General features: G+C 44.2%; 1 protein-coding gene across 1 annotated transcript; it reads right to left on the bottom strand.

Moving 5' to 3' along the window:
* Positions 1-6,473: 6,473 nt before the first annotated feature.
* SLC30A8 (solute carrier family 30 member 8) lies at positions 6,474-26,709 on the bottom strand. The gene is made up of 8 exons (XM_077351618.1): positions 26,633-26,709; positions 24,191-24,387; positions 20,087-20,233; positions 15,240-15,393; positions 13,696-13,882; positions 10,279-10,384; positions 9,086-9,220; positions 6,474-7,632 (listed from the first exon to the last, which is right to left on the bottom strand). The coding sequence occupies exons 1-8, from the start codon at positions 26,644-26,646 to the stop codon at positions 7,487-7,489; spliced, it is 1,086 nt and encodes a 361-aa protein (XP_077207733.1). The 5' UTR covers positions 26,647-26,709; the 3' UTR covers positions 6,474-7,486.
* Between the last annotated feature and the right edge of the window lie 63 nt (positions 26,710-26,772).

Here is a 26,772-nt window from a genome sequence, read left to right as displayed (position 1 = left end):
AATGAATGAATGAATGAATGAATAAATAAATAAGCCTTCATGTGTGTACTGTGCCCACGAAAGTTCACGCCTTGAATAAAACGTAGTTGGTCTTAAAGTTGGTCTCAAATTTCCATCTGCTGATTCAGTGCAACATGGCAACCGTCCCGAATCTGTCCAGAAGGAGGACCGTAGTCATAACTGCTCAGCCCAAGTGCCTGTCATCTCGGCTGCCTTTCTTTCCAGCTTCAGATTTATGGGACTTTGGGTGAGAGTAGCTCTTTAGCAATTCCACGCTGTTCCATGATAGCATTAGGAAGCTTGGAGACTTGACTGCAGCCATCGTGCCCACTTTAGAATAAAATATTATGAATAGCTACTGCTGACTTGGGAGCAATCTGGAAATCTTGTATAATAAAACCAGCATTTGGGCCCACCTTTTAATTTAACGATATTTAAACATTCTTTTTTTTTTTTAAGCCCCTTTCACTGCATAATTTTTCTTCCTTTGCACTAATCACAAGGGAGTTATTGTTGAGTGTGTTATTTAATTTCCAAATGCTGGGCATGCATTCTATAAAAGGTGCCCGGAGAAGCTGAAAAAGAAGGCGAGGACACAGGAGAGCACTTTGGCGTAACACTTATATGCAATATTATAGCCAAGTCAATCGCTGCACTCTAGACAGCTTCCCTTTGAGCTGTGATCCGTTTAATTACGTTCGTTGCTCAGCACTCTCAAGTCAGCAAGATGAAAATATTACGATGATTAAAAAAAAAAAAACTTTTGGCAGGACTGCTTGTATCCATTTGTTCGGGATAAGTGCTGAATCAAGCTGATTCAAATTTTGTGCTGTACCTGAAAAGGCCAAATGATGTAACCTGAAGGAATTATACAAATTATGGCTGTTGTTCTATTCACATACACCAAGGAAGAAGCCCCTGGGCCAACTCCTCTAAACAAGGCTGTACCAGATTGGACTGTAAGACCGTTTCCGCTCAAGGAATCTGCCTCTGGACAGCCTCCAGTTGCTGGCGGGTTTTAGAGCCCCCTCTGCATGATGTCGTCTTCATCCTGGGGCTGTCCAGGGGCTGGCTTGAGTTTCGGCCAGATTTATCTCAAGATGAGGGAAATTGCCAAAACTAGATTTGCCACCTCCTATTGCACTTCTCATCAGGGAGTAACCAAGGGCAAGCCTGTATGGATGGGGAAAGGTGTGATAGTCTCTGTAGCATTGTCCCCCCTCGCACCCACCAAGGGACGAAGCCCTATGAAGATAGGTTGAGGGACTTGGGAATGCTCAGCCTGGAGAAAAGGAGGTTGTGAGGGGACATGATAGCCCTCTTTAAGTATTTGAAAGGTTGTCATTTGGAGGAGGGCAGGATGCTATTCCCATTGGCTGCAGAGGAAAGGACATGCAGTAATGGGTTTAAACTACAAGTACAACGCTATAGGCTAGATATCAGGAAAAAAGTTTTCACAGTCAGAGTAGTTCAGCAGTGGAATAGGCTGCTTAAGGAGGTGGTGAGCCCCCCCTCACTGGCAGTCTTCAAGCAAAGGTTGGATACACACTTTTCTTGGATGCTTTAGGATGCTTTGGGATGATCCTGAATTGAGCAGGGGGTTGGACTAGATGGCCTGTGTGGCCCCTCCCAACTCTATGATTCTGTGATTCTATGAAAATATTGAAAGAGTGTTAATGCTTGGAGCATGTTTTCCTTTTGAGTAAAAATAATATTGTCAATTGGGTTTGCCTGTGTATTTTATAAAGTTTAAATCTCTGGTACTTGGCATTACATTTTATGGCTCACATGGCCTGACAAAGTGACAATTCTATGGGATCTGGCCCTCCTAACAAATGAGTTCAACACCTAAGTATTTAAACAGCCCAGTCAAGTTGGGATCACTGAAGGAGTTGGCACAGTTCTGCAGGGCCTGTAAGACAGAGATCTTGCACCAAGTTTTTGGTTGGGGCCAGTAACCATGTAACATCAAATGGGCCTCCGTACAAAACATCCCCCCCCACACACACACACACAAGAAAACATCTCAACCTGGATATGGACCCATTGAATGGGGATTACACTAGATATGATACATATAATTGCTGCTGCTAATTATAGATGTGGTTTAAATTAGTTTTTAAAATGTTATTAATTTTAACTCATTCTATTTTTATTGTTTCTCATTGTACACTGCCTTGAGCTGGCTTTTTTGGGAAGTTGGTCTATAAATCAAATACATTAATTAATTGGCTTCTTTGGTTCCTGAGGCAGAAAATTTTGCATTTTGCAAATAGCATTTTGCAACCCTTTCATCCGGCCTCCAAAAGGTCCCCTACTGGATGTCCCCTACTCTGCCTTCATGGTGGAAGAAACCAGGAGAGCTCTCCGGCCCACATGAGCTGTGCATTATGGGAGCATCAGGTCCAAAGGCAGGCCCGTCAGCCGCTTCTATCATACTTCCTAAACAAAAGTTTGCATCAGAACTGCTCCCGCCCTGGGAAAGCAATAAAAGTACTGTGTGGAATCAGAAAACTTAATTTTGACAAAGGAACCTTTTGGCATCTCTAAGGAGGTTTCTCTGCTCGAGCAACTGACCTGTTTAATGTCAAATCCGTGATCAATGTAAGACTGAGTACAGGACAGGGAGATCTAATTCTTTTTAACTTCTGCCAGGCAGGCTGTGGGAGTCGTGAGGAGTAATCATTTCTATGTTACTCGTGGCTTGGCTTTTCAAATTAAAGTCCAGATTCAATTGTGTTTGATTCATAAAAGAAAGAAAGACGCTCAGAGCTCTCCAAGGAACACTTGTCTAGCACACCACACATAGGGGAGGGGGGAAGCTTAAAATATACTTAAGGAGGAAGAAAGTAAGTGCAGGGACGATTGAACAGACAGGATAAAGGGCATTCTGAAGTAGCCCACGCTTTTCATTGGAGGTGGAAACAGGTAATATGTATGCTATTGGGGGAGAATTCTGTGGATCACATGGGCCATGAAGAAGAAGAAGAAGAAGAAGAAGAAGAAGAAGAAGAAGAAGAAGAAGAAGAAGAAGAAGAAGAAGAAGAAGAAGAAGAGGTTTTATACCTAGCTGTTCAGTACCCAACGGAGTCTCAAAGTGCCTTACAATTGCCTTCCCTTTCTCTCCCCACAACAAACACCCTGTGAGGTAGGCGGGGAAGGGAATTCTCTGGCAGGGGCTCATGGGAATTGTAGTCCATGGACCTCTGGAGGGCCGCAGATTGACTACCCCTGGTCTATATGATGTGAGAAAGGACAAAAGCCCATCACTCTACTCCTTGTGACAATAATCTTCCGCGTTGTTGCCCATACGGCCCTTCTAGTTTTCCGCCATGTCCATGGCATATCAAGCCTGCAGGAGCTTTTCATCCAACCTCAGCCTTCAGGCAGAATGCATCACTGATGGGGTAGAGCTCCCAGCTCTGGGTTGGGAAATACCTGAAGATTTTGGGGGTGGAGCCAGGAGTGGGTGGGATTTGGAGCAGGGTGGGGCTTTAGTGGAGTCTAATACTAGGAAGTTGACCCTCCAGATCAGCCATTATCTCCAGGGCAACTGATCTCTGTCACCTGGAGATGAGCTATAATTTGAGGGGATCCCTAGGTTTCACCTGAGAACTGGTATCCCGATGATGAAGTGATAAAATGATGCTTCTCTATTCAAAGTCTGGGGGTTGTTCAAAGCTTTTTGGAGCAGAAGACTGGAAAGTGGGAAGACTGGGAGAAGAAAATGGCCCCAGAACTATGTCTACAGTGGCAGAATTCTTTTGCATTGCTTTTACGGATTTGACAGCTTTCTGGCTTGCCCCCCCCCCCCCTCCAAGATGAGCCTCTTTATTTCAGAATTCTCTCCACTCCAATTTAAGATAACATTGGATGTTCCCTTTCATCTGGGTGGGCCATTAAATTGCCATATAGCTCACTATAATAACCACTCTGCATTGACGATCTTCTTGTCTCATAACAGCGTCTCGTTACATAAATTCCATGGCGGGGAGGGGCAAATGAGCAGAGGATCAAAGAAACATCTTGTTGCTTTTCTAATTTTCAGTAGTTAATGACGCCACTGACTTGCGCTTAAACGTCTTGTTCAATATATTACTGTTTACTGAAATGGAGTCGGCAGTGTAAATTAGCACCTGCACGGACTGCACAATTGGGCCATCGTAACTGTGGTTTCTTTAAAAAATTACTCAATGAAACAACAGAACTAGATTGGCGTTCAAGAGCCCATTCAAAAGACTAGAATTCAAAAGTCCATTCTTGTGTCGGTTTGGGCCAAGGTAGGGCCAACCTAGATTGACTGAAATTGTCTAGAACTGGGGTCAAACATGACTCAAAATTAAAGAGCTAAATGATGTGGTGAGCTCCCCCAATTGGCAGTCTTCAAGCAGTGGCTGGACAGATATTTATCCTGAATGCTTTAGGCCAGTGGTTCCCAACCTTTTTATCACCGGGGACCACTCAACGCTTGACAATTTTACTGAGGCCCGGTGGGGGGGGGGTAGTTTACTCCTCTACTCTCAACCACTGCCCTAACGCTCTCTGATCGCTATGGTAATGTTTAAACATCCCTTCGAAATAAGATACAGACATGCCACAACAATGAATATAAGGAACATTTTATTTTCATGGAAATTTTAACTCATGACAAGGACAAATCAATGGGAACCCTGAGCTTGTTTCTCTGCAACGAGATAGTCCCATCTGGGAGTGATGGGAGACAATGACACCCGAAGGGTGTTGTAAAGGGCCGGGGGGGGGGAGAAGGCGTCCTTCGGGGCCCACCTCCAATTAGTCAACGGACCACATGTGGTCCACGGCCCACAGGTTGGGGATTGCTACTTTAGGCTGATCCTGCATTGAGCAGGGGGTTGGACTAGATGGCCTGTCTGGACCCTTCCAACTCGAGGATTCTACAGCAACATTCAAAGCAAGAGCCAGAGTCAGAAAGCCTATTTGCATAGCTGAACCTATACATCTTAACATTGCCAGTGATAACTGACATGTTGATTAATAATCCATAAAACAGGGGCACCTGAAGAGGTAAAGATGACACACAAATTACATTGCATTAACTTTTGGGTGCAGGATTATGGATAAAAAGAGAAACATGCTCAAGGTGCTATTGTGCTAAAATCAAATTAGCATGCGTATCAGAGTAAATGTTACTGCGAATATCTCCTTGGGCATGCAAGTTCAAGTAGAGTTGCCACATGAACAGAGGAAAGCAAGTTGACGGGTTCCTGGGCCTTTAACAGCAGCTGCAGAGAGCAGCACGGGAAACTTTTCATGGCTTCGAGATATTTATATAGTAAAGATAAAGGTATCCCCTGTGCAAGCACCGGGTCATGCCTGACCCTTGGGGTGACGCCCTCTAGCGTTTTCTTGGCAGACTCAATACGGGGTGGTTTGCCAGTGCCTTCCCCAGTCATTACCGTTTACCCCCCCAGCAAGCTGGGTACTCATTTTACCGACCTCGGAAGGATGGAAGGCTGAGTCAACCTTGAGCCGGCTGCTGGGACTGAACTCCCAGCCTCATAGACAGACAGCTTCAGACAGCATTTCTGCTGCCTTACCACCCTGCACCACAAGAGGCTTATATTTATATATCATTAAATATATAATAATAAATGAATAATAAATAAATATCCCCTAACCTCTACAGATCAAACTATTGTCGAGGGCACAGGAACACAGATCAGTATAAAAACTGGCAACCTTAATAACCAAAACCAAAAAAGGAACACAACCCAATCTTGACAGGTAGGAACTCAGAAGCTGAGCTGTACAGTAAAATAATGTAAAAATGTTGATTATTTATTATAGTGCACACTTAAAAACAGAATAAACACTTCATAACAACTATACAGAACTAACAGCACATAAGACCAAACGTGTTTCGACCCTATTAGGTCTTCCTCAGTGGTCAGAACTGTGACTTGATATAAAATATCTATATTAAACTCTTTATAAAGTGTAGCTGAGTGGTTGAATGGGATCTGTAAAATATGGCTCCAACCAATATAGGTAAATTTTAGACTTTTTGGAGACCACCTCCTATGGCATATGCCTAGGCTCACCACTCTTCGCTATTATATAATTCTGTGCTGAGAGTGTATCTCATGTGCATCAGGGGAAAAAAGCCTTAATAACCACACCTGATGCTTAAAAGAATGCAGACAAAAACCATACTCAAATTTTGTTTCCAGTCCATCTGTAATCTATTTGTGTTTATTAATTTATATTATGCTGCTAATCCTCAGTCATCAGGTCCTTTGCAAAATGCATTAACCATTTCAGAATTAAAAACAATGATTTCACGAAATGATTAGCTTCTGCCTCAAAGCCAATCCCCCACCCTCCAAAAACACGTTTGCAAATGCATTATAAGAGTGTATGATGGCACATATCATGAGGGACTGAATTCCACAAAAGGCATTTCTAATACACAATTGCTTTCACAGAAAATAAAATTACTGGCCATTTTACTTTATTTTCCAATATTGTATCCATTTCCCACTCAATACAACAGCAGAGCAGTCAGTCTTTTGTGCCAAGATGAAGATTATATGTATGTTACTGCCTACGTCTCCCAGCGTTGCCTAGTCAAATACTGGGAGATTTCTGAGGCAGTTCCTGGGAATGATGGAGTCTAGATAGGATGCAATGTCACTTCTGGATGACACTCTAGGAATTTCCCCTAATTTGTATGGTAAGGACCATAGAAACTATGAGGCATTCCTAGAGTGTCACTTACAGATCCCATTTTTTAAAGCTCCTAACTGGAGGTAGGGAATTCCACACAGGCTCAGGCATTTTCCTCACTTATGTGTTCGTGTTATTTGGAGGGAGTCCAGTCCCAACCATGTTTTTCTCCCTCTAGTGGTCAATTCAATATTGCATATCTTTATGCCTGACATATCTCACTACAGATATAAACTCCAAGTTTTTATGCTGGAGATAAAGCAATATGAAATCAAATTGACGACTAGAAGGAGCAAAACCTGTGCATCACAAAAACCCCTTCCATTGAAGAACAGTGAGGAAAATAGAAACCTGCAGTATGTGCTAGATTAAGGGAAGCTAGACATTGTCTGTGAATGAACAATGCTGGGGTTAAGCCAAAATCATACTACGGAAGCAGGCACACTGTGATATTTCCAGTAGGGCATTGCTGCAGAAACAGGAAATAATTGGGTTTCTGCTTTGTTTTTGTTTTTTCTTAAGGCCTATGGGGACATAGTGTGGTAGAGAAGGACAAGAAATAGGGCAAGAAGTAGCCAGGTCATGACATGCATTCATGGTCTTACTATCTTCAGGAGGGTGCACGATGTTGCCACAAAGGAGCAAACGAAAATGTGCCTTGCGTGTAACTGGCAAAAAAAGACTTCTTAGGTTTCAATTCAGTTTGGTCTTGGGCTTAGCAAACTGTATGCATCCAGTGCATTTAGCATCCACTGTCCCCCTCAAAGGACAAATGAAAATCTTAGTCTCTTAGATCTTGGCAGAAAATGCAGTCTGGTTTTTGGGCTCCTTCAGGTTCAATTTGAAGAGTGACTGTGTGAAAATTATAAGTATCAAACAGAGCTTCGGTCATTTCTTTCAAAATCTGCTGTTCGTCTGCAGTATCCACTGTAGGAAGTAAAGAACAAATGATTAATGAGTGCTGTCCTTGTTTCCCCAGATCAACAGTTTTCTTACACAGGAATGCTTTCAACACCTATTTTTTGTCTTTTTCAAAAACAGATGGAATGTTAAATCAGTTTTCCAAGGTGTTTGGGGTCATAAAAGGTCACCTAGAGAGGATATCTGATGGCTATGATGAGGTGTGTGATGCCCAGTTTATATACTGTTAGCCATTACATTTGTGTTATGCATTCACTTTGTTTATATCTTGCCTGTCTCCCCAATACCATTGCAGCATTAGCAATATTGCTTGGATTGGCATTTTTAAATGGCTGACTTTTCCATTCATTTCTGCATAAAATCCTCCCTTCCTGGTGCAGATCTGAATTGGCTTGTCACTTACCACATGGCTCAAGCGTTTCCAGTTATAGCAATTTTATTTTTTAAGGAGGACTCTAATTCAGGGCTACTCAATGGAGAATTGCTTACATTCAAGTTTTTCCACATGCCATTTATGCATGCCCTTTCCTCGTCACCATCCTCCCTCCCCACTCACTCAGTCATTCCCTCCCTCCCTTCCAAAAGTCTGACTTTTTAAAAAAGGGGATGATTGCATTGCAACGCTATTTCTAACTATAAAAATGGCAGTAGTCTTGCTTGTTATGCTGCAGCAGCAGCATTGTAATGCAATAACCTCCTTTTAAAAATTACTTAGGGGGAAGGGGGAGATAATCAAGCCAAATAATGTTGGAATGAAGGGGTGCAACAAAAGAAATCGGAAAAGGGGAAGGGAGCAAAGAATCATGAGAGGTTGCCTCATTCTGACTTTGAGTGCAGAAAAATTTGAGTGCAAATTTCACCTTGGGAAATGAGGAGAGGAAAGCCCAAATATGGAAAGCAAAGTGTCACAGCATCCAATGAAAATCCAAAGTGAGATTAAAACAAGGTATGTCTCAAATGTGGAAATGGTCCAACTGGCATCTATCTCCATTCTTCCATGTTAGGCTTACAACAACCCTGTGAGGTAGATTAGGCTAATAACATATGACTGGGTCCAGGTCACCCAGCTAGTTTTCAGATCAGATTGCAAACTTCCAGATGGCACCTGGGGATCTTCAGTTTCCCTGGAGAAAATGGCTGCTTTGGAGGGTGGACTCTATGGCATTATATCCTGCTAAGATCCCTCCCTGCCCTACTCCTGGCTCTACTCTCAAAGTCACCAGGTATTAACCAACCCAGAACTGGGAACCTTATTTTCAGGGCAGAATGGGGATTTGAACCCAGGTCTCCCAGATCCTAGTCCATTATTCTAACCACTACACCAGACTCCCCCCATCCCTTTGTGTGGCTTTTAAAAATAAACAACGGGCACCGATAAGTACTCATCACACTTGCTTAAGTGCAAACAGATTTCATAGTCATCTCAGTATTGATTCCTATATTACAGAAATGTACTGACCTGTGACAATGTGAGCTGATAAAATGGCCTGATTCATTGTTAGAGACCAAAGATGAAGATTGTGAACAGATTTCACTTTGTCTATTGCTAGAATTGTCTTTTTGACTTTGTCATAGGCCATTCCCTTTGGTGTTCCTGGACAACAGAGAGCAAATGCCTTCTTTGAAACCTATTAAAATAAACACTATATATATTCAGTTAAAAGTTATTCTGGGCGTATGCAATTCATTCCCTTCATTTCATATATTTGACAAGCCTGACAATCCATTTTGCACAGTTTGTCACCCAGCCTCAAAAATGAAGGAAAACTCTGAATGACTGAGCTCCTTTGTTTTTTTCATCTGTACACAGAGAGGCCATCTCATTTTAAGTTATGGTTCTGCGTGTGTAGAGCTCCATGTTCTATTAGTTTTAGAAAAATTATACACTGTCTTTTCAGATGTTTTAAGTGGTATATAAAGTTATGTCAGACATTTCAGTAGAACAATCATACCTAAAAGCCCTCCTAACAATGTAACTGAAAAATTAGTAAAAACTGCTTGTTGGGGGGGGGGGGAGTTTAAGGCTGATTCTGTACTTAGTTTTTTCCAATGTGGATCCTGCTGAATTCAGATCGAATTGAACTCTATTTCCCTCTCCAATTGAAACAGAAAGTGTTCTGCACTTGATTGGGGAAGCTCAGAACAGGAGGGGTGCCAGGTACAGCAGGAGTCTCTTTCTTTTCTTGAAGGGGGGGGGGGGAGAGGATTGGAGACTTCTGTATATAGCAGAGGAAAGGTAGGGTCATTCTGGTTCAATCATGCATGTTGCAGAGGGAAATTTTAAAGCACCCCAAATCAAAGTGGAAATCAAATTCAGTGTCGACGGGAGGGATTCATTTGATTGAGACTGGGTGAAAAGCCTCATGCATGCTGTATCTAGTAGCTCTTATAAAACGACACTGGTGAAATTGCTTCACTTGCCCCTTCTGGCAAATGGTTCCAAAATAACACAGCAGTGGTGGGAAAGGTGTGTGATTCTGTTGCCGCTATACATACTTGAAGTTACCATCAATCGTGCTTGCTATCCAACTCTTGACTTGGATGTATTTATTTGTGCTGGAATGTTCTTTAATATTGTCAACTGCCTTGATGCTAACAAGAAAAGAAAGGAGGTTTTAGCAGTATGTCTCCCTCACAGGCAGGTCTTCTTACCTTCCATAAACACCAGCACAATGTCCCATAAAATGGTGATGGTGGTTCCCAGAACAAGCACGGAGAATACAAATGTGCAGATTGGGTCAGCCATTTTGTATTCTGGCTAGAATAAAAGACAAAGAACATAAACTGGACAAACTACTCCCTGAGACCAGTTCTGTTCATTTTCTAAATAGCTTGTTTATCCCAAAATGCTCCATCCCTTCTCATAAAAGTGTCAATAATATTAAGTTTACTAGGTCTCATCCTGCCCCAATTTGGGATTTGGGAGATTGCTAAAGTGTTGCAGAGATGTCTGTTATCACTTTCAATTACACAACCAAAAGTGACATGGCATCATTCAAGGCCACAAAATGCCTAGCTGTGCCCCCTAAAATGCCTGGAGGTTGCCAGCAATGGCAACACAAGGTCTGGCAACCCTAGGCAGGGAGTTAGGTGGTGATAAAGTATCATAACATTAAGTACTATCATATTATTGCTAATCCTTATCCATGGTTCCTATATATATTTGTGAAACAGCCTGGGGGGGGGAACGTGTCCGGCTGTCCAGGTTGGAATAGGGCCAATCAGGGCAAAGCTAGCTGCACCTTGATCGGCCCTGCTCCTGCAGCTCCTGCCCCCTGTCCCTGGACTCTAGCCTTTTTGCTCTCAGATGGACCTCAGTGCCTGGAACCAGCAGCAGGTAAGGGGAGAGGGCCCTGGGCAAAGGTTCATGGTGGAGGCCCTGCTAACAAGGGCCTCTTGGCCTGATAAGCAGGGCCTGTTAATAAGGGCCTCCTGGCCTGCTTAGCAGGGCCTGCTAACGAGGGCTTCCCGGCCTGCTAACGAGGGCCTCAGCCTGCTGACTGCCTGCTAAGGAGCTCTGTCCCGGGCCTGCTAATGAGCTGGCCAGCCACCGCCAGCCCCACTTGATCTGGATGTGAGCTGCTCTGGAGTCCGAGCGGCCCAAAGCCACCTTAAGCTGCCTGGCCAGGGCCCAGGGGAGGAGGCCCTTTCAAGGCCCGTTCTTAGGAATGGGCTTTGAAGCTAATGATAAAGATAAAAATTATTAAAACTGAATGGATTCTATTAAATAAAATTTGACAGGATAACATGGGCAAAGACATATCAATTAGCTATTATGATTGAGAAAATGTCGATGCCACCTCTGCAGAGACCTGCTTGAAGCAGTTCACAAACACAGTAAAATCATAATCCCAGCAGCATAAAGTCAAGCCATTAAACTTTCACTCAGAAAGCGAAATTGTGATATTCATAAAGCAGTTCCCAGGCAAGAAGCAGAGGATAAAAGCTTTAGAAGATGGAACACCTCAGTGAAAAATTTGGATAAAAAGAAATGTTTTGGCCTGGCATACTGAGGACAGTAAGACAGGATTCAAGCAGGGGAGAGGGCATTCCAGCCTTGGTCTCCAGTTTGTGGCATTTGTTATTCCAACATGACACTAAATTGGCAAAAAAGCCAACATAGGGTAGGACACATGGGCCCTACCCCCAAAGTCTCCAGGCATTTCTCAAGCCAGAGTTGGCAATCTAGTTGGAAGTGAAAGACTGGGCAACATCATATTGTACCCCAATACTCCAGGGGGGCAGCAGACCTCGTAAGATGGCGAACTAGTCAAAATCTTATGTAGCACTCTTGTCTCTTCTGCTGCTGTCTCTTTGGTTACCCTTCTGGCTGCTTCCCCCCCCCCCCCCCTGCTCCCAAAAGCAACCTACTCTTTCCATCATGGCTGTAGATAGCTAGCTAGCATGCCTGTCTCAGTACAGATTTCTCTAACAATAATATCCATTTCTTTCCTATAGCCTTTCTTCTAAAGGCAGCCTCTCCCTTCTGCTGGTCCAGAGTCAGTTCTCTATAACACAGGTACAATTGTACCAAATGATGCCTTGTGATAAAAACATAAAAACATACTGGATTGGACCAGTAGTCACACAAACACTTGAATCTGCCTTATAAGGAGGCGGGAATGTACTTGGCCCATCAAGGTCAGTACTGTCTACTCACATTGGCAACGGGTCTCCAAAGTCTCAGGCAGAGATGGTTCAAGTCACCCAGTTCTTTTTAACTGGAGATGATAGGGATTGAACCTGGGATCTGCAGATGCTCTACTACTGAGCCCCAGCCCCATCTCCTCTAGCCCAGCATGCTGTCTCATACTGCCCATGCTGCCCATGAATCACTCTGGAAGGGCAACAATAGGGCATGCTGGCCAAGGCCATCCTGGCTGTTGCTTCCCGGCACTGGTAATTCAGCAGTTTACGCCCTTTGGATATGAAGGTTCTCTTTAATCAACATGGCTAGTAACCACTGATAGACTTCTCCTCCATGAATCCATGTAATGCCATTTTAAAGCCCTCTGCGTGGCCACCACTCTAGCAGTGAATCCCAGCTTTTAATCGCCCGGTCTGTAAAGAAGTATTTCCTTTTTCTCCACCCTGAACCTATTGTGCATCAGCTCTGAACCTCTTTGATGCCCTTGAGTATTGTGGCCGAGGGAGAAAAAATTATTTTTGTCTCCACTCTCCACCCCATACAGAATTTTAAGAAACTGTATCATGCCCTCCACAATCTGTTGTCTAAACCAGGCTTTCATAACTAGAGTTTCATAAAACCCTGGGATTTTTTTATGGCCCTGGGAGAGTTTCCCAAATCGGTAGGAGTTGATTTTTAAATACATTTCCAAAATGTGTTAAACATTCATTGGGTAATATGGCTATATATGGTCATATTGACCCACCACCCCTCCCCAAGTGGCCAGTGATGGGCCAGGAGGGGATGGGAAGGGGAGAGGCCCCAGGTGAGCATGTACACAGCTATGCTTCCCAAACGTATTCTGCAGAATCATGCAACTTCTGGGGTATCTTGAAGCCTGAAGAATGTTTCAGGGGTTTCTCAAAAGTTGAGAAAGGTTGGTCTAAACTGGAAGTCCCCAGATTCTTCAGCCTCTCCTCAAAGGAAAGGCCCTCCAAACCATTACTCATCTTGATCGTTCTATTTTGTACTTTCCCCACAGTGTCCTTTTATGAGATACAGTGACCAAAACTGAGTACAGGGCCTAGTCTGCACACAATAGATAATGCACTTTCAATGCACTTTAGAAGTAGATTTTCCTGTTCTGCACAGGAAAATCCAGCTGCCAAAGCACATTGAAAGTGCATTATCCTATGTGTGCAGACTAGGACCAGGGTTCCAAATGAGGCTGGACCATCAGTCCATACAGGGGCATTAAAAGATGGTCTGTTTTGTTGTCAGACCTTTCCTACCAATCCCTAGCAGGGGGGGGGGGGAGGAGTGTTGCCTTCTTCATTGCTGCATCCCGATGCTTTGGTGGATCTATCCGCTGCGACTCCAAGATCATGAACGTAGCTGCCTCCCGCTTTGCTAAGCAGGTGAATACCCTGAATGAAACTGACCTTGACGAATATTATGAACGCACTAATTAGCACACTAATGCTCTGAATCAGATCTCCGACAGCGTGGATAAAAGCTGCCCTTACACTGGGATTCGCGGAAGCGTCTTTGTGATGCGAGACATGAGAGAAGGCATGCTGACTGCCTCGAATTTTCTTGTGTCCTGTCTGGTACAACATCAGACTTAATCTGCAAGAGTCAAGTTTGACAACATGATCATTGACTTTTCAGTATATTCCCCCCCCCCAACCAATGATGATGTGTGAGCGTAACATCTGATAAGGACTGGGGCAAGGGTAGTCAAACCGCGGCCCTCCAGATGTCCATGGACTACAATTCCCAGGAGCCCCTGCCAGCATTCGCTGGCAGGGGCTCCTGGGAATTGTAGTCCATGGACATCTGGAGGGCCGCAGTTTGATTCATCCTTTGCCACCCTTTTCTCCTTCCTCTTTCTCCCTTCCCCACCCAAATACCGGAGCTTTCACAATACTTTCACTGGATTTGACTGTGAAATGCCAAAATCCACTTGCAAACTTGCATTGATTTAGTATGTGTTTAAGCACCATTAGACTGCACGCTTATTGCAGTCAGAGGCCTGTCTTTTCCAAAAATGAAATCCTGTGCTCCATGTACATCCATGGCAGCACATAAATGTGCCTGTCGTGATAGCGACGGTCGCAACGCCTATGTTCCAAAGAAAAATTTGTTGTGCAAATGGGACAACTAGTTCAAACCCCTGCTCTGCCATCAGCACAACACTGTGCGACACCTCTCTGACAATATCATTGTGAGGGTAAAATGGGAAAGGGAGTACCATAAATGAGTTCCCTGGAGGGAAATCAAGATATGTATCTCCCCATTTCCCCTGTTTACTGTGACCATGGCTTTTGTCTGTGCTAGTCATGAGCTCCAGTGCAGGCTTTTTCATAGTGTGCTTTTTCACACTCCCTAAATAATACCCTTTCAATCCACTTTTAGTGCACTTTGCAATAACTGGATTTTACCGTGTGAAATGACCAAATCCTCTTGCAAAGGGGGCAAAAAATTGGATTAAAACTATTACTTAGCATGGGTAAAAATGCCCATAGTCAACGGAGATCCTCTCTTCCTTCCAAGTCCGCAAGTGAACAAACTGGTTGGATCCAACCCATTTACTCCATTTGATTCAACCCATTACTCCATTTCTTGGCCCCATCATTTCAGTACATTTCCAACTGACCTCCCTATACGCTTAAAATTAACTGCAAGAAACAGCACTAGGATTACTGTTGTGTGGTGCGATCACTTTCATTCCATAATACCCTGAGCTGGAGGTCATGGGAATTGGCTCTGAGTAGCTATTCAGAGTTGATAAAGCATCTCTCCATCTGGTTCATGGCAGCCAGCCACGTCCGAATGCCTTGTTATCCCATTTAGGACAGCATCCAGCCCTTAAGGGCTTTGACCTGCCAACGTTAGCGCAAAAGGGACACTTACTAAAGGCTGCTGTTGACTACATACGATTATATTGATAGAGGAATATTTTGAAAACAAAATAGTGACTTACATCATATTGGCTATTACCGCACAGCCAGATGTGATGAGCATCACCATCCCTTGGATTTCGTAATGCGGATGCAGCAGTCTCATGACGGCGGAATACGTCAAAATACCAGTCACTGCCCAAATGGTCATAATCGACAGGAAAGCGCCAAGAATTTCTAATGGGGCAAATAATCATTAGAAGAAGAAGAAGGAGAGTCGGTTTTTATACCCCACTTTTTATGAACTGAAGGAGGCTCAAAGCGGCTTACAATGGCTTTCCTTTCCTCACAACAGAAACCCTGTGAGGTAGGTGGGGCTGAGGGAGCTCTGATAGGACTGCTATGTGAGAATAGCACTGTGACTAGTCCAAGGTCACCCGGCATGTGGAGGAGTAGGGAATCCAACCTGGCTCAACAGTTTAGAGGTCGCCACTCTTAACCACTATGTCAAACTGGCTAAAACATCATGAAAGGCGTCTTACTAAACTCAATATTCTTTTGAAATGACTAGGCAAGAGGGATTCTTTCCTCCTGGGAAACCTGGGAACTGGTGTTCACAGACGGTAGTGGGTGAAGGAACTCACCCGCTAAATTCCCAGATGTTAGATGGGTAGTTGTGTTAGTTTGTTGCGGTGAAATGAAAAAGGATACACACGTCACTCTCATGACTAACAGACGGGGTCAGAAGCGTTAGCAGTCTAGTGGAAATTCATTTGATACCATGAAGTAGAAGATGCTACCTGTGACTTTTTTCTTTTGCTTTTGCTATTAGTCCACGACAGAAAGACACATCTTTAGGTGCCACAACAATGCCAAAAATTAGGGTCTTCTGCTACTGTTTCTCAGAAATATGCCATGATATTCTGAATGGGTGATTCCTTTTCCTGAGAAAATTGCTTTGGGGCATTTCTCCAGTTCTCATTCACATTTATCAGTTCAGGAATAATAGCTAGAAACCCATGACCAAATTGAACCAAACGAGGGGAGACTTCCATAAGCTGCCCACTGAAAGGCAATTTGAGTGTGGAGAAAGAGCTATGTAGGATAACTTGATTTGCCTGCTGGTCACTCAAGGGTCCCCCTTCAAGGATCGCTGCCTTGTTGTGGCAAGGGGGCTTGCGTAGTTCAGTGAAGCTATGAGCTATACCGTGCAGGGTCACCCAAGACGGACAGGTCATAGCTGAGAGCTCTGACAAAAGGTGATCCACTGGAGAAGGAAATGGCAAACCACTCCAGTATCTTTGCCATGAAAACTCTATGGACAGTTCCAATAGGCATAACGATATGACGCTGGAAGATGAGCCCCTCAGGTCGGAAGGTGTCCAATATGCTACTGGGGATGAGCAGACGGCTAGTACGAGTAGCGCCAGAATGAATGAAGCGACTGGGCCAAAGCCGAAAGGACGCTCAGTTGTGGAAGTAACTGGTGGCGAAAAGACAGTCCGATGCTGTAAAGATTTTTATTCCATAGGAACCTGGAACGTCAGATCCATGAATCAAGGTAAGCTGGACGTGGTCAAACAAGAAATGACAAGACTGAACATCGACATTTTAGGAATCAGTGAACTAAAATGGACAGGAATGGGTGAATTTAATTCAGATGACCATCAGGTATACTACTGTGGACAAGAATCTCGCAGAAGAAATGGAGTAGCCTTCATAATCAATAAGAGAGTAGGAAAAGCAGTCTTGGGATACAATCCCCAAAATGACAGAATGATCTCAGTTCGAATCCAAGGCAAACCATTCAACATCACAGTGATCCAGGTCTATGCCCCAACCACTGCTGCTGAAGAGGATGAAGTTGATCAGTTCTATGAAGCCCTACAACACCTTCTAGAAGCAACGCCAAAAAATGATGTGCTTATCATCATGGGGGATTGGAATGCTAAAGTAGGAAGCCAAAAGATAACCGGGATAACAGGCAAGTTTGGCCTTGGAGTACAAAATGAAGCAGGGCACAGGCTGGTAGAATTTTGTCAAGAGAATACAATGGTCATAGCAAACACTCTTTTCCAACAACCCAAGAGACGACTCTACACATGGACATCACCAGACGGTCAACACAGAAATCAGATTGACTATGTGCTCTGCAGCCAAAGATGGAAAAGTTCTATCCAGTCAATAAAAACAAGACCAGGAGCTGATTGTGGTTCAGATCATGAGCTTCTTGTTGCAAAATTTAGGCTTAAATTGAAGAAAGTAGGGAAAACCACTAGGCCACTCAGGTATGAACTAAATCATATCCCCAACGAATACACAGTAGAGGTGACAAATAGATTTAAGGAATTAGATCTGATAGACAGAGTGCCTGAAGAACTATGGACTGAGGTTCGCAACATTGTACAAGAGGTAGCAACTAAAACCATCCCAAAGAAAAAGAAATGCAAGAAATCAAAATGGCTGTCTGAGGAAGCTTTACAAATAGCTAAGGAGAGAAGGGAAGTGAAAGGCAAGGGAGAAAGAGAAAGATACGCCCAATTGAATGCAGAATTCCAGAGAAAAGCTAGAAGAGATAAGAATGCCTGCTTAAATGAACAGTGCAAACAAATAGAAGAAAACAATAGAACGGGGAGGACCAGGGATCTTTTCAAGAAAATTGGAGATATGAAGAGAACGTTTCATGCAAAGTTGGGTATGATAAGGGACCAAAATGGTAGGGACCTCACAGAAGCAGAAGAGATTAAACAAAGGTGGCAAAATTATACAGAACAACTATACAAGAGCGAGCTTAACATCCCTGATGACCACAGTGGGGTAGTTACTGACCTGGAGCCAGACATCCTGGAATGTGAAGTCAAATGGGCCTTAGGAAGTCTGAGCAACAATAAAGCTAGTGGTGGTGACAGCATTCCAGTTGAACTATTCAAAATCTTAAAAGACGATGCAGTAAAAGTGCTACACTCAATATGCCAGCAAATTTGGAAAACTCAACAATGGCCACAGGATTGGAAAAGGTCAGTTTACATTCCAATCCCAAAGAAGGGCAATGCCAAAGAATGTTCAAACTACCGCACCATTGCACTAATTTCTCATGCTAGCAAAGTTATGCTCAAAATCCTACAAGCTAGGCTCCAGCAATATGTGGACCGAGAACTTCCAGAAGTACAGGCAGGATTTCGAAGAGGCAGAGGAACTAGAGATCAAATTGCCAACATACGCTGGATCATGGAGAAAGCTAGGGAGTACCAGAAGAACGTCTATTTCTGCTTCATTGACTATGCTAAAGCCTTTGATTGTGTGGAGCACAACAAATTGTGGCAAGTTCTTAAAGAGATGGGAATACCAGAGCATCTTATTTGTCTCTTGAGAAATTTATATGCAGGTCAAGAAGCAACAGTGAGAACTGAACATGGAATCACTGACTGGTTCAAAATTGAGAAAGGAGTTCGGCAAGGCTGTATACTGTCGCCTTGCCTATTTAACTTGTATGCAGAGCACATCATGAGAAATGCGGGATTAGAGGAGTCACAAATTGGGATCAAGATTGCAGGGAGAAATATCAACAACCTCAGATATGCAGATGATACCACTCTAATGGCAGAAAGTGAAGAGGAACTAAAGAGCCTGTTGATGCGGGTGAAGGAGGAGAGTGCAAAAGTTGGCTTGAAACTCAACATCAAGAAAACGAAGATCATGGCATCCGGCCCTCTCAATTCATGGCAAATAGATGGGGAAGAAATGGAGATAGTGACAGATTTTATTTTCCTGGGCTCCAAGATCACTGCAGATGGGGACTGCAGCAAAGAAATTAAAAGACGCTTGCTCCTGGGGAGGAAAGCTATGGCAAATCTAGACAGCATCCTAAAAAGCAGAGACATCACCCTGCCAACAAAAGTGCGTTTAGTCAAGGCTATGGTATTCCCAGTTGCAATGTATGGCTGCGAAAGTTGGACCATAAGGAAGGCCGAGCGTCAAAGAATTGAGGCTTTTGAACTCTGGTGCTGGAGAAGACTCTTGCGAGTCCCTTGGACTGCAAGGCGAACAAACCGGTCAGTCCTAGAGGAGATCAACCCTGATTGCTCTTTAGAAGGCCAGATCCTGAAGATGAAACTCAAATACTTTGGCCACCTCATGAGAAGGAAGGACTCCCTGGAGAAGAGCCTAATGCTGGGAGCGATCGAGGGCAAAAGAAGAAGGGGACGACAGAGAATGAGGTGGCTGGATGGAGTCACTGAAGCAGTAGGTGCAAACCTAAATGGACTCCGGGGAATGGTGGAGGACAGGAAGGCCTGGAGGATCATTGTCCATGGGGTCGCGATGGGTCGGACACGACTTCGCACATAACAACAACAACACTCAAGGGATTCCCAAACGTTTTGAGCCTGAGGGCACATTTGGAATCATGATACAAAATGGTGGGCAGATCCACAAAATGGCCGCCACAAGAAGCAGAGCCAGTCACAAAATGCCAGGGAGTGAATTCACGCGTAACCCTAATAGTTGCATGTCAACATTTCAGGTAGAAGCTCGGTTTAACAAGGTGCCTTTTAAAAAGATGTTCTTTTCAAATACTTTCTTGCCTACACACAGTTTACCTTCAGTCATTCAGGGAAGAGCCCTGTGCTATAGTACCAACTGCTGCAAAGGCCACTTGAAAAACAATCTCCACAACTAACCAGATCTGTAATGGCCAGTCAGCAGCCTCACCTGGCCCTTCCACTTTCTAAAAATGCTTGGCAGGTGCCTAGAAAGGTTGGTAGGGGCCTTAATCCAGATGGGGACATCTGTTCTAGTCCATCATAACTTAATACATCCCTCTTGATGCAGTTCTCCAGGAATTGTTGAGCATAAATAAATTGGACCTATATTAATCTCAACATTTCATTAATTGCCCTCTTTCTATTCACCATTGCATAACATTTGGTACCTGCCCTGTGCCATCCGTATGTTAATTTCTTGCTGGGACGTTTTGATGACAGCCAAAGAGAGAAGAGGCTGACCAGGAAACTCATCAAGTCGACTGACATGTGGGCTGCGTCCATCATCACAGCAAGGCTCCCTGCAATCCGGCCACCTAGATCAAAGAAATCCTGGAAGTCACCAAAGCCGAGTCAGACTGGGAAAAGTCATACATGGGAGTATGGTGGGTCCTCCTTTACTTGACACTAAGATACGTTGATCCAAAGGAGGTAATTGACTATGGTGACCCCATGTCTTCAGGAATATTATTGCAAGTGCTGTTTTCCAAAGATTGGTCCTTTCTTTTGTACTCTTTTGTTCGTAATGAACTTTAGTTAGTCAGCTGGTCTGTGCCCATCCCTAACATCTGGAGCCTACGTCCTTTACATCTCTAAGGCTGCATGCATGCCTACCTTGAAATCGGAATTTGCTGTCTCCTCCCCTGCTCAAATTGAACCTGCACTCCACTGTCTTCAGGACCTGTTTGACAGGCGTGTACAATGTATATAAAATTCTAGTTCAATACTCTTGTTTGGCCTCCCACCTGTGATGTCACACTGGCTATATGTGTTTTCTTTTTAAAGCACATAATGACTAATCAGTACAGATGCACATATACTGGCCAACAGTTCATCTCACACCGCGTTTGCCTTCTGTGAACAGGGACCTGGATTTTCAACACTTGGACTGAAAGTTCATTGATCTTCTTGTAGGGGTTTAAATAAGTTTTGTCACTGTGTTCCTTCACTACTCCTTATAACCCAGGCTTTCTCAACCAGGGTTTCATGAAACCCTGGGGTTTCTTCATGGCCCTGGAAGGATTTCCCAAATGGGTGGGAGTTAATTAATTTTTAATATATATATTTTTAAATTTGTTAAACATTTATTGGGTGATATGATTATTTATGGCCATGTCAACATGCTCCCCCCCATTATAGCCAAAGATAGGCCTGGAGGGGGTGGGAAGGGGAGGGGCTCCGGGTGGGCGTGTCCACAGTTATGCTTCCCAACCATATTCTGCATGATTGCACCACTTCTGGGGTTTCTCAAAGCCTGAAGAATATTGCAGGGGTTTCTCAATGGTAAAAAAGTTGAGAAAGGCAGCTCTAAGCCATGTACTACACAGCCTTTCTACTACTCCCCTCATCCTTGCTGCACAGCTGCTCTGCTCAGCAGCAGGCAATTGTTTAAGTAGACTAAATTAGTCACAAATCATATCAAGCTCCCATAAATAGATGCCATGTTTCAATAAAATCCTACCCTTCCGTGTCCGTCTAATTAGTCCTTAGCACTTTAATGACCGCCAGTCAATTTGAATCGACCGCCTCTTTGCTCGTGTGCAGTTTTGTGATCACCATATTCGGCAGACCTTTGCAAATGTTTGGCATGAACAAAACAGACTGGATGATCAACTCACCTTGGGCAAGTTCACACCTGTGTATACACCTGATCACTAAAACTGATCACTAAAACTGAAGCCAGCACAAAGAGGCAGTGAAAGAAAAAGGCCCACGATGACTGCAAACAAAACAAAATGAGAAAGCCTGTTTGACATCCCTGGCAGTCTGAAAACCTCTTCAGCATGACTGCTCCTTGCACCCATGGAAAGGATGCTGGGATGTTAAAACATTCCAGGACCAAGCTGGGACAAACAATTCCCACTGCCCTGTCAGGGGCTGCTCAACTTGATCTCTACAGCTGCAATCAGGGTGGGCTGGTCGTTATAGTCACTGGGGCTTTCCGCAGGGGACTCCTCTCTTCAATTAAAACACTGGTTAACACTGAGAGAATGCCAAATAAAACAAAAAAAAGTCTTCACCGGCTGGTGGAAGACAGCAAAAGAAGAGGACAGAGGAATTTCCCTCATGCAAGAGTTCCAGAGCTTTGGTAGCAAGACTAAGAAGGTCCTCTTTGGCATGTAAAGCAGATGCTGTGCCACTGAGCATCTCTTGTGCCACAGCCTCACCCTGTGCTACCGCCAGAGCTCAGCTTGACTCACTCCCAGTCACCAGCAGCCCACTCAGGCAATAGCCCCTTAGGAATTTTCCTGACTAATACAAACCCTGAATGCCGTATTGACATGGAAAGCTCCTGGGCATGTGGAAGTAGGGTCTCAGCTCTAAGTTTGGAAGTCGCTGAAAATTTGGGGGGTGGAGCCTGGGGAGGGGGACTGGGGAGAGGAGAGGGTCCTCTGCAGGGTATAGTGCAATATAAAGCTATTGTCTCTGAGGTAACTGATCTTGGCCATCTAATGTGAGATCTCCAGCCATCACCTAAACCAAGGATTCTCAACCCGGGTTCTGAGGGAACCCTGACGTGATGCAAGACCACCCCAAGGGTTACGGAGCCTTTCCCAGAAGTATGGATGGCTACTGAAGTCATTAGATGTCACTGGAGCCCAACTACCCTGTTGCTCTATAGGCCTAGTCTCGTTCTCCTTACTAGAAACAGTAAGATAGGCTTTGTCAGCCAGGGTTTTGTGAAACCCTGGGGTTTCTTGATGTCCCTGGAAGGGTTTCCTGAATGGGTGGGGGTTAATTTTGTATATATTTAAAAAAATTGTTAAACATTTATCAGGTGAAATGGCCATATATGGTCATGTCAACCTGGCTCCCCCTCCCAAATTGGCCAATGATGGGCCTAGAGAGGGTGGAAAAGGGAAGGACCCCAGGTTGGCATGTACACAGCTCTGCTTCCCAGCCATATTCTACAGGATCATGGCACTTCTGGAGTTTCTTGAGGCCTGAAAATGGTTTCAGGGGTTTCTCAATGGTGAAAAAGTTGAGAAAGGCTGCAGTAAATGATGGATTGATAGACTGACTGGCTCCCGCATTTTACTTCCATACCCACTTCTCTGAAGGGGCAAGTCAGAGGTTCATCCATGGTCAAAAGATTGAAAAAGGCTGACCTACAGGTTGGAAAGTCCCTGTGTAGCTCCCCTGACTGCACTGACAGGCTGAAAAAAGGGAATTGTGCACACCACACTATTCATTTCATTTGCCCTTAAGAGGGGCTGGAAAGGAGGACTTCTTCTCCCGTTACTTTCAGGAGAGATGCTTCTCATGGAACAGCAGCTCACTTGATTGCTTAGTAATGACGCTTCCAGCAAATGGCTTTTATGACTGAGTGGGATTCTCGCTGCCTGCTCGCTCCTTTGTGTACTAACGCACAGCCATGGGAACTGCCAGTCATTCAGTGATCAATCATCCAGGAAAATGCTGTCTGGACTGATTAGCAAAAATTAAAATATGGTGCATAATTAGATGATTCCCAGAGACTGCCATCCACACCAGCGGCTTAGTGGCTGGCTTATCGGAGCTTAAAGGTCTGCAAGCGATGACATTTGCTTCTTGGCTGTCATTGCAAATATTGCAATGATTTGTAAAACAGGGCGGCGGGGAGCCTTGTGTTATTAACACATTTTCTGTCCTCGGCTAGACTTCCTTGGGCTCGTGCTTTGACTATATTGCTTTTTATAGCAGTCTGTTAGCCATTTACTTTGTGTAGGAATGACAGCACCAAGTTCAAAACATGAATCAGAAGAATCAGAACGTACATATATTTTGTTATACCCTGATTAGCTATTATTATTAATGCGGAAACACATCTTCTGGTGCACTCCGAGAAACGGAAATGACTGAGCCAGGAGGTGGGTGTGGAAGGCAGGCAGTGGTGGCGGCATGAGCAGGGCTCAGCACCAAGTCTGGTGCGGCCACTGTACCCCTTTGTCCTGTAGCCATGCCGGACTCTGTCCCAAGACAAGGCCCCTGGTCTCTTTCTTCCTGCTTCATGCCAGGATGAAGGAAGCAGCAGTGGGGGCAGGGATGGCCCCTGGCAGGAGGCCACTGACGAGGGCCGTGAGTGAGAATCAGATTGTCGCCCCGTTTAAGGAACGAGATCAGGGGTAGTCAACCTGTAGTCCTCCAGATGTCCATGGATTACAATTCCCATGAGCCCCTGCCAACATTTGCTGGCAGGGGCTCATGTGAATTGTAGTCCATGGACATCTGGAGGACCACAGGTTGACTACCCCTGAACTAGATGGTTCAGATGGATGAAGGTGTAACCTCACCTATGACTTCTGAAATCATGAAGATGAGACACATCCCGGATGCCATGTAAAGCCTGCGGCTGGCCTGCTGTTGCTCCTTCTTCCTATTCTCATAGGCCATTGCATGGTCATGGCAGTGGTGCCAACTACCAGACCGAGAATCCACCAGTTCCTTGTTGTGATTCTCTTTGCTTCCATTGTTCTGCAGTAGACCGGTGCTACATTTGGGAGAGGAACAGAAGGGTTATTTGTAGCTAGGATTATGCATTGTCCACACTAAATTCTGTGCAAATTCTGGATCCTGAATAAATTGGAAGGGTTGACCTTCTGTTTGTCTAATTGTCCTCTGGCTTTGGAGATTTGACTACTGTCCGGTTGTTTTCGTGTTGCAGTCATTAGGACTAGAAGCATGGGGAAAGGGGGAGGTTAGGTAAGGAAAAATAATTGAGATTATTAAGACCCTCATTGTGTGTTAGATACTATACTAAAGTGAAAATGAATTTTGATTTTTTAAAGAACCAAATCAATTCTCCATGCTCAAATTGATTTGCTAACAAGCCTCAAAAACATTATCCTTGATGGTTTTTATTTTTAAATCTCAATTATGGATGCTGGTAGATTTAGGATTTTTATTGACAACTTTTTTTTAAAAAGAGCTGAAAGTCGCTTCCGTATTTGTAAGAGTCAATTTGAAAATCAAGACATGAAAATGTTTTCCTCCCAGTAGAATTCTCAAATGTTTGGTCAGGTGTCAAGATTTTTGCGTGCAAATGTTATATTTACACTTGTTTCACGGCGACATTGCCAAATGCTCCCAGCCCTGTCTGTACCCTCAGCTGGTATCCATCTCTCTTTTCACAAGCAAAGTTTAAGCTGCCTTGGAGTTTCATTCATGCTATCAATATTAACGCTGGACTTTTCATGCAGAAGAGAAAGAAGAGCTAATGCAGTCCTTACAGTCACATTATGAACCAGTTTAAGGAAGGCTACCAAAGTGCCCTCTGCTGTCTGAGAATATTAGTAATATCTGAACGGAGAAGTGCATTTGCTTCTTTTATACATCAGAAGAACCCAGTGGTCAAACTAGTCCGGCATCCCCTCTCTCATGGTGGCCAACCACTTCCTCCAGACGGCCAACAACAGGGCACTGAGGCTGAGGCCTTCCCCTGATGTGGCCTGCTGGCTGAGATTCAAAGGCCCTATGCCTCTGAAGGTGCAGAAGACAAAGAAGAGCTGATGCAAGCTTGACCATCATACTATAAATCACTTTAAGTAAGACTACCCAAGTGCCCACTGCTGTCTGGCTTGCTTATAGTAGAAACTAATACATAAAAACATAAGAAGGGCCCTGCTGGATCAGACTAGTACTGATAGACACGGGCCTTCATTTTACATTAAATCCATTTCTATTTTAAGTGCTGGTATTTGCTCTCATACCATACAGACCCCCCACGATTCAACATACTATCTAAATGGGTATGAAGGGAGGACAGATAGGTTAGTTGCTTGATAAGGGTTTCTCAACCAGGTTTTCATGAAACCCTGGGGTTTCTTGATGGCCCCAGAATGGTTTTTCCAAGTGGGCGGGAGTTGATTAATTTTAAATATATTTTTGAAATTTGTTAAAACTTTTATTGGGTGATATGACTATAGCTATATACATGCCTGCCTCCCCCCCCCCCGAAAGTCAAGTGATGGGCCTGGAGGGGGTGGGAAGAGGAGGGGACCTGGGTGGGCATGTACACAGTTATGTTTCTGAACCATATTCAGCATAACCGCATCACGTCTGGGGTTTCTCGAAGCCTGGACGATGTCTCAGGGGTTCCTCAATGGTCAAAAGGTTATTTCTCTGGGAGTGAGCAACTGTATTCCCAAGAAGCACTAGGAGGAATCTTAAAATAGCACTGTGAAATGCTTGAAGTTGTCCAGCCACTACCTGTTCAATCCCCTTACTCAAGAACAGTTGAGACTAGTCATAGAATCATAGAGTTGGAAGGGACCTTGTGGGTTATCTAGTCCAACCCCCTGCACACTCACAACCCTATACCTTATCACATTCATCCAGAATTTTCCTTCACGGTGGCTCTAGCTCTCTCCCTTGTCTTTTCATCACCCAAGGTGAACCAAGGGGCTATCTGAGCTTGACCATCTGAGAGGGAATGTCTGGAAATGATTGGGCCAACAGCCTGAGTCATTTCCTTATTCCAGAGATAAACCAGGTCAACAACATGAGCACTAGCCATATCAACAGGAAAATCCCCTAGCACAGGGGTAGTCAAACTGCGGCCCTCCAGATGTCCATGGACTACAATTCCCATTGTAGTCATGGGAATTGTTGTCCACAGACATCTGGAGGGCCGCAGTTTGACTACCCCACAACAGAGACCCATTTGGATAGATCTGGCTTGGGGAATGGATCATTTGAATAGATTCCCCCATCTGGAAGAGTCTTGATATTCATACCAGTTAACTGTCATGATTTCCTCCAAAGATTTCTGGGAGCTGTAGTCCTGAGAATTCCATAACGTAACAAAGACATCTTGGAGCTGTAGTAAATGAGAATTCTATAATGTAACAAATGCTCCTGGGAGATGTAGCCCTGA

This window comes from Paroedura picta, chromosome 9, assembly GCF_049243985.1.
Source record: "Paroedura picta isolate Pp20150507F chromosome 9, Ppicta_v3.0, whole genome shotgun sequence".
NCBI classification, from domain to species: Eukaryota; Metazoa; Chordata; class Lepidosauria; order Squamata; family Gekkonidae; genus Paroedura; species Paroedura picta.
This window is presented reverse-complemented; position numbering and strand designations above follow the sequence as displayed.